Source organism: Zea mays, chromosome 6 (genome assembly GCF_902167145.1).
Source record: "Zea mays cultivar B73 chromosome 6, Zm-B73-REFERENCE-NAM-5.0, whole genome shotgun sequence".
NCBI lineage: Eukaryota > Viridiplantae > Streptophyta > Magnoliopsida > Poales > Poaceae > Zea > Zea mays.
The window spans coordinates 106,797,348-106,811,518 of NC_050101.1; the positions used below are offsets into that span (position 1 = coordinate 106,797,348).

Here is a 14,171-nt window from a genome sequence, read left to right on the forward strand (position 1 = left end):
TACAAGAAATCTCTTCTCCTGGACAAGGTCATCCGGAATTAATATATCACAAATACATTATATGTACGTGTGTGCACTGTGGAGTGCCGCTAACAGCTGGGGCTGGCCTTTCAGCCGAGGAACAGAAGTGATCACCAGACGGACGAATCTCCTGCGAATTCTTTTTGGTGCGTTTTGAATTTTCCTGTGGATTTGACATTTGATGAGTGAATGAACTTTTGTTTTCTCACTGACAGCCAGGCGTAAGTACTTCTGGTCCTGTTCCAATGTTACCGTCAGCTGTGACACGATAGGGACACCATACCATTTTTCTTCATCTGGACGTTATGCGTAATGCTTCAGCGCTGTCGGAACCAGATCCAACGGCCGAGACCGCACGAAATCCGCGCACACCCCCACTGCCGCTGCCACAGGGGCAGGGCAATAGGCCAATAGGTAGCCACAACCAATTTCCAGTTCCATTCCCTTTCCGTTTCTGTTCCTCAGACTCTCTTTTCCCGTCGCCGCCTCTCGCCCCCGTACTCCTCGCCACCACCACCACCACCACTTCCCTCCCCTCCCGGCCTCCCCCCACCCCACCCGCACCCGCCCGCGCGCCCCTCATTCATTCGCCTCGATCTCGCCGGCGATGTACGGCAACGACAACTGGATCAACAGCTACCTCGACGCCATCCTCGATGCCGGCAAGGGCGCCGGCCCCGCCAGGGGCCGGGGAGGCGGCGGTGGCGGCGGCGGGGACCGGCCCTCGCTGCTCCTGCGCGAGCGCGGCCACTTCTCCCCGGCGCGCTACTTCGTCGAGGAGGTCATCACCGGCTACGACGAGACCGACCTCTACAAGACCTGGCTCCGGGTACGTACGTAACGTGCTCCTGCTCCGCTCGACGGCGAGCGAGCGAGCGAGCGCGCGCCCCGAATCTCTGCCCGCTTACCTTCTTCCTCGCTGGTGATCCGCGGGATGTGCTGATCGATCTGTGTGTGTATGTGTGTGTGCGGCCGCGCGCGCACGCGGTGGGCGCGCGCAGGCGAACGCGATGCGGAGTCCGCAGGAGAAGAACACGCGCCTGGAGAACATGACCTGGAGGATCTGGAACCTCGCCAGGAAGAAGAAGGAGGTGCGCCTTTTTGCTCTTGGTTCGTTCCTTCCCTCTCCTCGTGCTGCTTCTTATGTTCCCAGAGCGTGTGCCCATCTCGGTTACCCTTTGATAATTTTTTTTCAATCCGCAAGTTGGGCTCCGGAAAGAGGAGACGTGGGTTGGATTAGCGTATAGCTCGAACTAGGATTGATCTTGGCGTAGGTGCATTTTAGAGAGCATCAGGATATGTTCCGTAAAATGTTCCAGTGGAGGGTTCGTCGAGCTGTGGTGCTTCTCGACAAGCTTGCGAAGGTACTGAGCAGAAGTTCCACACTCATTTGGACCAGGCATCACGCCTAGGATGTTTCTGCCTTATCTGATCGCTACTTTCAATGGGATAAGACATTGGAACAAAATGCCAAGCTTCTCAAGCTCTATATGTTGGACTGGGTATGTAAGTTAGCTATTATTAACATCTGCCCTCAGTTCTGTCACCCTATCCCTGTGGTTACTTTGTCAATTCATCAAATACTGCTTGAATGTGAAAAAAAATATTTAGCACTTACCTTACAGATGTATGGAAATACGGTAATGATTAGTGTGTGTTGACTAACCCCAGTACAGGACGCACTACACTGCAAACCACTAGGCATCCATTCATGTTAGTCTATGTTTGTTTTCAGCAGCAGCAAATCGAGCAGGTAAAGCAAGAATAGTGAAATTTAGCATGGATGTGTTAGATCATCTACCAAGATTGATGGATCAAAGCGTGTTTCACTGCTATCAGTGTAACCAAAATCTGCAATAAATATGCCATTCCTTTGGAAAATAGATAATAACTGCATACTCATGTCAGTGAATAGAGTCCATGTGCATGTTGTTCTCCATTGTATTCTGGAGAAGGGCATTTTCCCCCCTCTCTAATAGATAACTATGAAGTGTGCTGGCCATCATGTTTGGTAGGAGTCTCAGGTTCACTCAGGCTGTATCTGTGCGCTGCAACCTCAAAAACTAAGGAGACTTATCTATCAAGACAGTATTTCTCTCTTTTACACCCAAATTCTAATATTCCATTTTCACTGATCAATTTCAACAATTTTTTACTTTTGCACCTTTAGTCCATTCACCATTTAATGCAGACTAAGCGACAGAGGTGTGCCTCATGTGGTTGAAAAAGACTGAAGATTTTAATCTGTTTAGTAGACTAAGAACATCTCACATGATGCTTTAGCAAGACAGTTATCTGTTACAAACACACGATGCTTCAGCAGCCTTTGGAGCTTGGGGGTTTGGGTCTTTGGGAATCCACTGTCAACTGAGGCACCATGTCACTGGAGCTCCTAGCACCTGATGCTTGCTCTTGCCTTATTCTGTTTGCCATCGTATTTACCTATTACAAAAGAGTATTCAAGATGGTTGCAAGGGTAAAATGGTGATCCCAAACAACGAGTGTTCTTTTAGTTGCTGTGATTGTATTAGATTGTAACAAGACCATATTGTGGTATTTGTCTAAAGTGTCCAGCTGTAGATGCTACATAGCCACCCCCTGACATAAAAATTGAAAAAAAGCCTTTGGCTTAGAGGTGTTAATGGTGACCCGATACTCGCTAACCCATGGGGAATTCCTCTATTAGGGTTAGGGTATGGGAAGATTTTAATCCCCATGGGTACATATCTGGGAGAAATTCTTCCTTCATTGGGTATGTTGGGTATGGGTATGGGAAAGCAGAACTCAAACCCGATTACCCATGGGTAATATTCACCTAGTAAAATTAGGTGTGCCTCCTAATAGGCAATAAGTCCAACAACTAATTCTACCTCTCCCAAGCCTTTTAAGCATCCATCCACCCAACGTCCCAACCCAGGCGAGTCGCCCAGCCCATTAGTCCACATGTCACTTTGTTTTTGTTATTTTACATGGTTGAACAATGTTTTTTTTGTTACATGTCAGATTTATTTGTGATGTATAACAGTTGGGTGTCGTGTGGCTGTTAATGTCATATAAAATATAATATGATCATGCTTTTCTTATTGGGGATGGGGACTCAATGGGGACCCGATACCCGAATGGGTATAGGATGAATCTTATACCCATGATGGGTATGGGTATGGGGATGGGGATATGTATAGTTTCATTAGGATGGGTATGAGGTGTCTAAACCCGGTGGGGAATTCCCCATTGACATCTCTACTTTGGCTGGTGGGAAAAGATTGCCCAGTATTACGCTAAGAATAAGGTCTCAGTCAAACTGACAGAAAATTCCCGAATCCTGGCTTCATGCTATAGGGTCGCACCGTAACCTCATCCAACCATGGCCTTCTGGGATGACGACCACTGCAAGTATCCCCTGGTAGGAGGGCCCAAATCAACCACTAGTGTCACAGGTTGGTGTCTGACCAATATTTATTGGGTTGCCAGCGAGGGGATTTTTTTGTTCCATGAGGATTTGAGCCCTGGCCAGGGTCTCCCCTAAACGTTGACCTTACCACTACACTACATGAGTGTTGACCTTTTATCAATGTGCAATTCTCTTGGTGACCTGCAGTATGGATATCAAGGGCCTAGTTGTGTCTGGGCTCATGGGCTGCTTGTGATAAATAGATACAAGATAAATGATATTGTTTCAATGCTTCTATCTGCTGACTTGATGACAACTTTCTTAAGCACTATGCAAGCAAGTGGAACCAGGGGCAGGGAGACCTCAGTTGTGTTTGGCAACATGGATGATTGTTCAATGTACATGGCCTTTTATGTTCACAGACCTTTTGTCTATTTAGGCATATATGTATGAATATAAAAAAAGAGATCCAACCTAGGAGGAACTAGGCGGTTTTCATTAATTAAGAAGAGAAAATAGAGAAGATAGGCACCCAAATTCAAGCCAAGAGGGGACTTTGAACCTGGGTGGTTAGGTGCACAACCACACCTCCCACCCAACCAGTTGAGCTAGGCTGACTTCGTATATGTGTGAAGATATTATTAATAACAATATAGAATGTGTAGAATTTCATGTGGACGCGAAAATGTGGGATTTGAGTGGAAGTGAATAGATCAAGAGATGTAGGATTCTTTTTTGTCGGAAGATGATGGATCTAATTTTTTATTGTTTAAAGAGGTGGCATACTGGCATGTATATCCTCTAAGACCACAAAATTAGTTTCATGCAAGCAAGCTTTTTTTTTCTACAAGTACACTATCATTGGTCATTTGTTTGACTTATTAAAGTGTGTTTTTTCTAACATACTGCTCTACTCGCTTCACTTCAGTTGAAGTTGTTTTTTTGTGTAAAGGTTGTATGCTGTATGCATAAACTATGCTATGAAAAGTTACTTATGAGTGGGACCTATAACATTCATTGTTTGATGTGTTGTTATTTTTTTAAAAGTTTGATGTGTTGTTACTTTTTTTAAAAGTTTGATGTGTTGTTACTTGTTAGTGTGTGGCATGTTCATATGCCTAGTAATCTTTTTCTCTAAGTAGTCATAAAAAGGAATCTATTGCTCAGTTCAACGAAACTCATTGAATTATTTTAACATGCATGCTAAATAAAAAAAACTCGACCTGCGGCTGCAGGGATAAGACAGCCCCCGGGCATTGTGTTAAGAAGAAGGCCTTCTCAGTTCTCACACATGCCGAGAAAATCTCTAAACCCCTGCTCCACCCATACACAGCGTCAACGCAGCCCATGTGAGAATGACCGCGACTGGGGCCAAGCCTTAGACCTGTACTTTGGCGGGGACAGCCGAGGGGATTTTGTTTAACCACAACCTGAAATTCGCTCCTAGGGCCTAGGGGGAGTCGAACCCAATACCTGAGGAGTGCTACCCAGACCATTTAACCAACTCAGTAAGAGACCCTTTTGCAACATGCATGCTAAATAAATTTCGCCTATTGGGTTTACAGTCCCTATTTTTACTTGTGCTTCAAATGTTCCCACAACTCTCACTAGTTCACAACCCACAAGATATATTGACATTATAATGTATTTACTTGTGCATTTAATGTGTTGATTTCTAATATGATAATGTTGTTACCAAAAAGTAGATTTTGTTGTTAGGTTTATTTTCGCATTTCTACTTTATCTTGTTATGTGATTATTACATGTTCAGTTGCATTTGAACTTGTAGCTCTTCCATTTAATAAAGTTTTTTACTTTTTTTTGTTATGTAAATTTCAATATTCAGTTTGAGAAAGAGGAAGCCAATCGCTTGTCCAAACGCCGTCTAGAGGCTGAGAAGCCACAAAATGATGCTACTGCAGACATGTCTGAAGATCTTTTTGAAGGTGTGAAGGGAGAAGACGTTGGTGATCCATCTGTTGCCTACGGTGACAGCACAGCTGGGAACACACCTAGGATCAGTTCATTTGACAAGCTATACATAGTGTTAATCAGGTACATAATAGTTTATTTAACAACTACGGTATATATTTTTAGTACTTCTATGTACATGCTACAGTTTGAGTAAGTTGCATGTAACTAATTCATCATGTGACAGTATGATAATTCATATCTGTTGGCTGTGGCAAAATGATTTACATTAAACTGAAAGGTCATAAGGAAATTAACTTCCACAGATTCAGCCTGAACACTGCATACTGTTCATAGTCTTCTTAGAATCAATGGTTTCACAAGTCTGTATGATCCAATTTAAATATGATATAATCGTTTGGCTTGCTAGTATTTGTGTTGAAATATATGTGTCGTTGAATTTGTGTTATGATGTATTATACTGTAGTCTTCATGGCCTGATACGTGGAGAGAATATGGAGCTTGGCCGTGATTCAGATACTGGTGGCCAGGTAATGGTATCGTTGAACGTAGCAGCTATTATGCCATTTGATGTTTCGAAGATATTCACTAAAACGATACTAGTGTCATACAAGGACATGATTTCACTTTCATCCACTGTGTGCTGTTTCATAGGTCAAATATGTTGTGGAACTTGCTAAAGCATTAAGTTCATGTCCTGGAGTTTACCGGGTTGATCTATTGACAAGACAAATCATAGCCCCAAATTTTGATCGTGGCTATGGTGAACCAGACGAGATGCTGGCTTTGACAAGTTTCAAGAACTTTAAATGCGAACGAGGAGAGAACAGTGGTGCACATATCATCAGAATACCATTTGGCCCCAAAGAAAAGCATCTAGCTAAAGAAAATATCTGGCCTTTCATTCAAGAATTTGTTGATGGTGCACTAGGTCATATTGTGCGGATGTCAAAAACTTTAGGCGAAGAAACTGGCAGTGTGTGTCCAGTGTGGCCTGCTGTGATTCATGGTCATTATGCCAGTGCAGGAGTTGCTGCTGCTCTACTATCTGGAGCACTTAATGTCCCGATGGTGTTTACCGGGCATTTTCTTGGGAAAGATAAGCTTGAAGGGCTTCTCAAGCAAGGGAGACAGACAAGAGAACAAATAAACGTGACATACAAAATAATGCGCCGAATTGAGGCAGAGGAGTTGTCTCTTGATGCGTCTGAAATAGTTATCGCTAGCACAAGGCAAGAAATAGAAGAACAATGGAACTTGTATGATGGTTTTGAAGTCATGCTTGCGAGGAAGCTCCGTGCGTTAGTCAAGCGTGGTGCTAACTGTTATGGTCGTTATATGCCTCGTATGGTTGTAAGTAAACTATTCTTCTGATTCCATAAACAACCAGTTAATAGTTGCATTTTTTGTCAAGTATATATATTTTATAGGTGGGCAATTAGCATTTGCATTCTTGCTGTTACTATCTATAGTATAGAGGCTTTATATGCTCTAGTTCTCTGTTACTTGCTCTGCAGATAATTCCTCCAGGAGTTGAATTCGGCCAATTGATTCATGATTTTGATATCTATGGAGATGAAGATAACCCATCTCCAGCCTCTGAGGATCCATCTATTTGGTTTGAGGTTGTGAAATTATTTTACAATGTGTACATGCAAGATTTTACTTTATATTTGACTTGATACAGCAACTTGTTTATTCCTGTTAATCCTGTGTGTGTTTTAAAGTTCATGTGTTGATGGTATGTATGTGATGACAGATAATGCGGTTCTTCACAAATCCTAGGAAACCTATGATTCTGGCTATTGCCCGTCCATATGCTGAGAAGAATATCGCAACACTTGTGAAGGCATTTGGTGAATGCCATCCGTTGAGGGAACTTGCTAACCTTGTAAGATAACACTGAACCTAAAATTTTAGTGTTTTGGGTATATCATGTTCCAGTATCATAATTATATTGAATCTGCTAGTAATATGGAATTTTGATACTTTTTTCCTTGGTACCTTCTGATTTTGCATTCCAGACATTGATAATGGGTAACCGTGAGGCTATTTCCAAGATGAACAAAATCAGTGCAGCTGTTTTGACATCAGTGCTTACATTGATTGATGAATACGATTTATATGGTCAAGTGGCATACCCAAAGCATCACAAGCACTCTGAAGTTCCTGATATTTATCGTTTAGCAGCAAGAACAAAGGTATAATCTTTCTATCCAAAAAAGAAAATGGTGGCACCACCATTCTTGTGAATGCCAAAAATTGAAGCACTTATATTTAATATCTATCTGCTTTGATTTTTCTTCCAACACACATTCATGGTATATCCAAGTGAAATCCAGTAGCCATTTTCTCATTCTAAATATTCACCGGTGCAACTTTTCTTTCATATGTATGTCAGGGCGCTTTTATAAATGTTGCTTACTTTGAACAATTTGGTGTTACCTTGATAGAGGTTAGAACGATTGAAATCAGAAATTCATTTGTGTATTTCACCATTTTCATGCTCTTACTACCTATCTGTTCTTTTTGTGAGCAGGCTGCCATGCACGGGCTGCCTGTTATTGCAACAAAAAATGGGGCTCCTGTTGAAATTCATCAGGTTCATGAATCACATCGTACCATTTATTGAATTAATAGCGTATTGACTTACAGCTGTAATAGATTGGATCCTTCCTTGTGGATGTTGATGTAGGTTCTGGAAAATGGTCTCCTTGTTGATCCCCATGATCAGCATGCAATCGCAGATGCCCTCTATAAGATGCTGTCTGAAAAGCAATTTTGGTCAAGATGTCGAGAGAATGGATTAAAAAATATACACCAGTTTTCTTGGCCTGAACATTGCAAGAATTACTTGTCAAGGATATTAACTCTAGGTCCAAGACATCCTGCTTTCGCATGCAAAGAAGACCATAAAGTGCCTGTGAAGTGCAGGAAGCATATATTCGTTATTGCTGTAGACTCCGTTAACAAGGAAGATTTAATTCAGATTATCAGAAATTCTGTTGAGGCTACACGCTCTGGAACTATGTCAGATTTGACAGGTTTTGTGCTGTCGACTTCACTGACAATAGCAGAGTTACAGTCTGTAATAGTACGCACAGGCATGCTCCCTACTGACTTTGATGCCTTTATATGCAATAGTGGGAGTGACATATATTATCCATCACAGTCTAGTGATGTGCCAAGCAATTCCCGTGTTACATTTGCATCGGACCATAACTACCGATCACATATTGAGTATCGTTGGGGTGGAGAAGGTTTAAGGAAGTACTTAGTTAAGTGGGCCTCTTCAGTAGTAGAAAGAAGGGGGAGAACCGAAAAGCAAGTCATCTTTGAAGATTCGGAACACTCTTCAACATATTGTCTTGCATTTAAAGTGATTAATCCAAGTCATGTAAGCTTCTTACTAGTCTTCTAACATTTGGTTGAAATTTTGCTCACTCATTATTTGACCACCTTATTACAGTTCAGTGTGCAAACTTTTATTTTTGACTTTGTTTATATGTTGTAGTTGCCTCCTTTGAAGGAGCTGCAAAAATTGATGAGAATCCAGTCACTGCGTTGTCATGCACTGTATAACCATGGCGCCACCAGGTTATCTGTAATTCCAATTCATGCATCGCGATCTCAGGCTCTAAGGTCTGGTGCTTGGTTTTCTCCATTCATCTATTAATTAACTCTTCCTTTTTAAAGAAAAACCATTTATCTTTTCTGTTGCAAATTAGTTGTAGTATCATAAGGTGTGGACCATTTTTTAAAAGAAATCTATTTTCAATATGTAGATTTTTGTTTTCCTTAATTTATGAGAAAATTAGTTCAACACCATTATAACAAGGTATCAATTGAATATTTCATCTACTGTCACTGTTGAAGTGTATAAGTGAATTGACTATTTTCTCCCATCAACTTAAACTTCTGGGTTGAACTGGTTAGTACGTCCACTCTAACATGGTTAGTGCGTTCACTCTAACAGTCATGACCACATTTCAAGTACACATTGGATTCTATTCATCAACTTTGTGTCCATGCCTCCATGGTGATGGCACTGAGCAATATTTCCCTTCGTCGTTGTATGATTTATTTCAGACATTAACAGTTCCAACACAAGACTAGACGTAGTGGGACTGTGGGAGTGAGAAACTTGATATTTACACTGATTAGAACCCCTTTCTTGTTTGCCTCTTCTCTTCTCTCTGTTTCTTTTGCTCCTTGTTGTACAGTTAGCATGTGTGTTGGGTTCAATGTTATTCTTTGGTTGCTCTTTATTACTTGTAACTGCCGGCAGTTCTTCTGGTTCCAGAAAAGGCAGTGGGAGTGAGAAGCTGTTTACCCGTCACCAGAAAACTTAAACATAGTGAAGCTGGTTGTAGCTCTCTTCTTATTGGTCTCCTAAACTGCTCTGGACTTGGGTGTGTTAGAATACTGTTAGGGCTTGTTTGGGAGTAAAGGTAATGGAGTGGATTGGAGGGCATATAATCCTCCACTATTCAATTTTAGATAGCAAGGGATTATAGTCCTATCAATACCCTTCATTCCACTTGCTCCCAAACAAGCCCTTAGGGTTTCGTCCCTGTATGATTACTTGTATACCCTCAGTGTAATGGGCTTGGCCCAATTACTCAGCCTGTATATATGCAGGCCCAACCAGTTAGGGTTAGGGTTTTTTCTCCAACTTGGTACCAGAGCTAGGTTTTCCCTTTTTTTCTCCCTACCCACCAACAGGGAAACTATAACTTTGTCAAAACGGTTCAGGATCAGGTGTAAATAGGTGTTAATGCAGACTGCGAACCAGTTTTGAGTTCAGATGGGGTATTTGTATCCTTGCTAAAACCAGTTTGACTACAAACCACATAATTATATTTTTTAAATACACAAATCTTCTGGCTACAGTGTGTTTAAGTCGATAATGTATGGGGTGCTTTTTTCCTCAAAAAAGAAGAGAGTTTTTTTATATTTCAAATGTTTTGTGGAGCCCTAAACCCTAACAGTGTAAGAAGTTTTGTGATCGATAATACTGCCACTCTTACTAAAAATCTACAGGGGGTCTGTACTTCTGATTATGGTCTTTGAGAAACATTTTATGTATTTATTTCCATATGCACCTTGCCGCAAACAAGTGTGCCAACCTACTAAGAAAATTTTCTATTATAGGTATTTGTCTATTTGCTGGGGCATAGAGTTGCCAGATGCTGTGGTCATTGTTGGTGAAACTGGTGATTCTGATTACGAGGAACTGTTTGGAGGTCTTCACAAGACAGTCATCCTTAAGGGTGGATTCAACACTCCTGCCAATAGGATCCATACGGTTAGAAGGTACCCTTTACAGGATGTTGTTGCTCTTGATAGCTCAAATATCATTGCAATTGAGGGATTTAGCACTGGTGACATCAGGTCTGCTATGCAACAAAAGCTTGGTATACCCACACGATGACACCAAGTGCGATCTATTTTGTTATTAATAGAAAGAAACAAAGAAAAAAATGGCCAATACAAATATACGATACAAACACTTCGTTTCCATTCTATTGGAAATGCCCGATTTTGCCTGCCAGTCGTTTAATGTATGTGTGCCAGTGTGTGGTCCCTGCATGGGTTATGAATGACATTCCCTTGGATCCCTGCACTGGAAATTTTTGGAGCGAAGAGCATGTCAATGGATACATCCAGCTGTACAGAAGAAACAAATTTGTTCAAATGTTGATAGTGAAAACATTTTATGGAAGCATTTTCAGCAACAAAGCTTCCAATATACAAAGCTCACACTTTCACATCACTTCAAAGTGGAGCTTATGATTACAGAGCAACCCTCTAAACCTTTTTTTTCCCTTTCTAAGAGGGGTGTCTTATATTTGTGTAAATACTGTGTAGCACCAATGCACCATCTTGTTTTCTTGTTTCCTGAATTAATATGCGTAAGCGTTTACTCTCTTTCTATATGTTTTTCCAACAGCCTGTCTTGTGGTTACATCATGAATACCTTTATTCATCTGCTGCTGTATTGGTTATGAAATTATAGTAGCAAGCGTGGTGCTCCCAACTATGACTTCATCATGCGTGTATAGCTTTACATTATCTGCGTAAACATCATTAGTTGATATGACTTGCACTCAAAGCGCCTTCTAAGTTTGGTGTAGTAGCTGCAACAATTACACGACGCCCATCTGCTCTGCTCCTACCGCTCGCCCCTGGATGATCGTGTTTTTACTTTGGAGTAATTATGATTATACCCTTATTTGGTATTGTAATTGCGATTTTACCTTTCGTTTTTCAACTTTTTTGTTTTTCAACTTTGTGATTTTACCCTTTTTTTGAAATGAAGCTATTGTTTGCCTCTCCTTTTAACACCGTTCTAAAATTTTCAATATTATTTTTAGAGTTTATTGTGATTATACCCTTTTTTTCTTACCTTGTAATTATGATTTTATCCCTAATTTTTTTATTTTTAATCATTAATTCTGATTTTCACTAACACTATTGAAGGGGAGGGACAAACAAACAACGACTTCGTTTTTTAAAATATAGGGGTAAAATAATAAAGTTGAAAAACGATCGATAAAATCAAGGTCAGACAAGCGTATAATCGTAATTGCCCCTTTTATTTTTACCATTTCTTTAACCAGATCTGGTCTTCTGTTGCTTGTTCTAGTGAACCCATAGAATCCTTTGCTTTATTTTTCCCCGTGTTCAAGAGTTTGACGCTAACTAATACGGGTTGCCAAAAAAACTGGAGAGCAGTTGGAGCGATTGGTTATCAGTTTGTGGTTGGCCATCTGTATCAGGGATGACTGATACGGTTGCTTTTCTTGAACACATACATGGACTAATAATAATGTCTTCGAAGTCGGATAGTTCAAGGTATTTGTGTTAGAACGGTCGCGATGTCTAAGAGAGGATAAATTAGGTTTTCCAAAATTTATTGCGATAATTAAATTCTGATGGCAAGCTTAGCTTTAACCGAGTGCATAGTATGTATAAAAAAAACTTTTACACTCTAATTCTAATCCTATGATATTATGGTAATTTTAAAAATATAAATTTATAAAGTAAATTGTATAAATGTAATCACTGAAAGTAATGTAAGCATTTAGAAGACATCAACTTTTTTCCAAGGCATGGGAGACTCGACACTCTCCACTAATTTTAGTTGGAGCATATGCGTTGATGTGCAAGGATGTCGGTTTCCCTTGGTCCGTGTAGGGATTAAGTGCTTTTTACGAGTTAGTTTTTCTTCACTTTAGTATGGTAAATCGCTCACACCTGTGCACCCGTCCTAAGTCGGGTCACCCACAGGCCACAACCTTTGAAGGTGATCACCACACTCTAATCATCACTAAATTATCTAGGTAATGTTGATCACAAAGAGAAATAAGTACAAATTCTCACTTGACTCTAGCTAGTAAGACCAATGAGATCAATGGGTGCACAATAACCACTCTTGCCTGCACTAGCAAGGTAGCTAATCTCGTGAAATCCGACTTGCAAGTCTCTTCCTACTCAGCAGTGGATCATTCTCTCTCTCCATATAATATATATAACTTTGTTTATCAAATGAGGGGTAAGGTCAAATGAGGGGTAAGGACTGGCGTGTTAGCTGCTTGGTTGGTTATTTATATAGCCATCAATCGATGAACTAGCTATTACAAGCAACTTACGTTGAATCCGTGATCGTCATACTTAGTGCTGTGAATTGAGCGGGGCCGGGCCAGCCCGGCCCAAGCCTATCGTGCTAAACGGGTTCGGACCAAAAAAGTCCAAAAAATTTTAGGTCATGCCGTGACAGCCCGAAGTGCAAAAACAGTGGTCTAGCTCGGCCCTAAATCACGTCGTGCATTCGTTGGGCCGTGTCGGCCCAAGCCCGGCCTGTATATTTGACCACATAATATCAAAATATTACCACATAAAGTTTATAGCTTACTAAATTAAAGATATTAAACAATTCTAGCATTATTTGATCACATAAACTCCAAATATCACAACAACATAAAGTCGATATCTTACTAAATTAAAGAAATTAAACAAATTGAGCTTAATTGGGCTGTGCCGGCCCAAGCCCGGTCCATCTGTGCGGGCCGTGCTGGCCCGATGGGTCGGAATTTGAGGCCCGGCCCAAGCCCGCTTCGGGTCATGCTAGCTCGGCCCATATTATTTCGTGCCGAACCGTGTTTTAAGCTTCTGTTTTTGGATCGTGCTCGTGATGACCCAAAAAGCCCAACACATATTCCCCACTAGTCATACTGACCGACGAACACCATCTCACACGATCTGATGACAAGTGCAACTATTATATTATCGTGTCAGAACTCAGAACTACTAGCCGTTTGAACACCAACTTGGATGATGTATGGTCTGAAACCCATCGGAACCTCTCGGACCACCGCATATAACTCATTAGACAACCTGCGGATCCTTGTGCGTGCACTGCACTGCACTGTCGGTGCCGCACCGATCACCTCGTCAAGGGCTCAAGAGGCTCATAATCACGCCGGTGACTGGGAGGAAATACAGCCATCCGCCAGAACTCACAAGTCAGAACGACCCCGCTGCCTTGCCGGACCGAGCTCCCAACCCAACCAAACCAGTTGGGCTTGGGCGGCGGGGCCAGCGCCGGACCATGACGCCGCCGCCGCGCTTTATTTCTCGGCGTTCCAACGGGTTGCCCGCACGCCACAGCGGGAAGGAAGGAAGAGGCCTGCAGGTGGGCGGCAGGCAGGGCCTCCAGGTTCTCGGCAGCGGCGGTGAGAATTCGCTGGAGAATTCATTGCGGCGGTTGGGAAGGTGGGTGTAGATGGGTGGCCAGCAAGCACCAAGCCAAAGCGGGTCAACT

General features: G+C 41.8%; 1 protein-coding gene across 4 annotated transcripts; it reads left to right on the forward strand.

The window, feature by feature from the left end:
* The first annotated feature begins 469 nt into the window (after nt 1–469).
* LOC100384650 (uncharacterized) lies at nt 470–11,333 on the forward strand. Of its 4 annotated transcripts, XM_008649980.4 has the most exons (13): nt 470–850; nt 1,023–1,112; nt 5,259–5,467; nt 5,811–5,874; nt 5,999–6,697; nt 6,862–6,969; nt 7,104–7,235; nt 7,369–7,545; nt 7,746–7,799; nt 7,884–7,946; nt 8,040–8,741; nt 8,859–8,986; nt 10,499–11,333. In XM_008649980.4, exons 1-13 carry the CDS (start codon nt 629–631, stop codon nt 10,776–10,778), a joined length of 2,928 nt encoding a protein of 975 aa, XP_008648202.1. In that variant the 5' UTR covers nt 470–628; the 3' UTR covers nt 10,779–11,333. The 4 variants fall into 4 exon arrangements, with proteins under 4 accessions (XP_008648202.1, XP_008648203.1, XP_020394720.1 ...); XM_008649981.4 differs by lacking the exon at nt 7,746–7,799 and having other exon boundaries at nt 502–850; XM_020539131.1 differs by lacking the exon at nt 470–850 and having other exon boundaries at nt 1,039–1,131.
* Nucleotides 11,334–14,171: the final 2,838 nt, after the last annotated feature.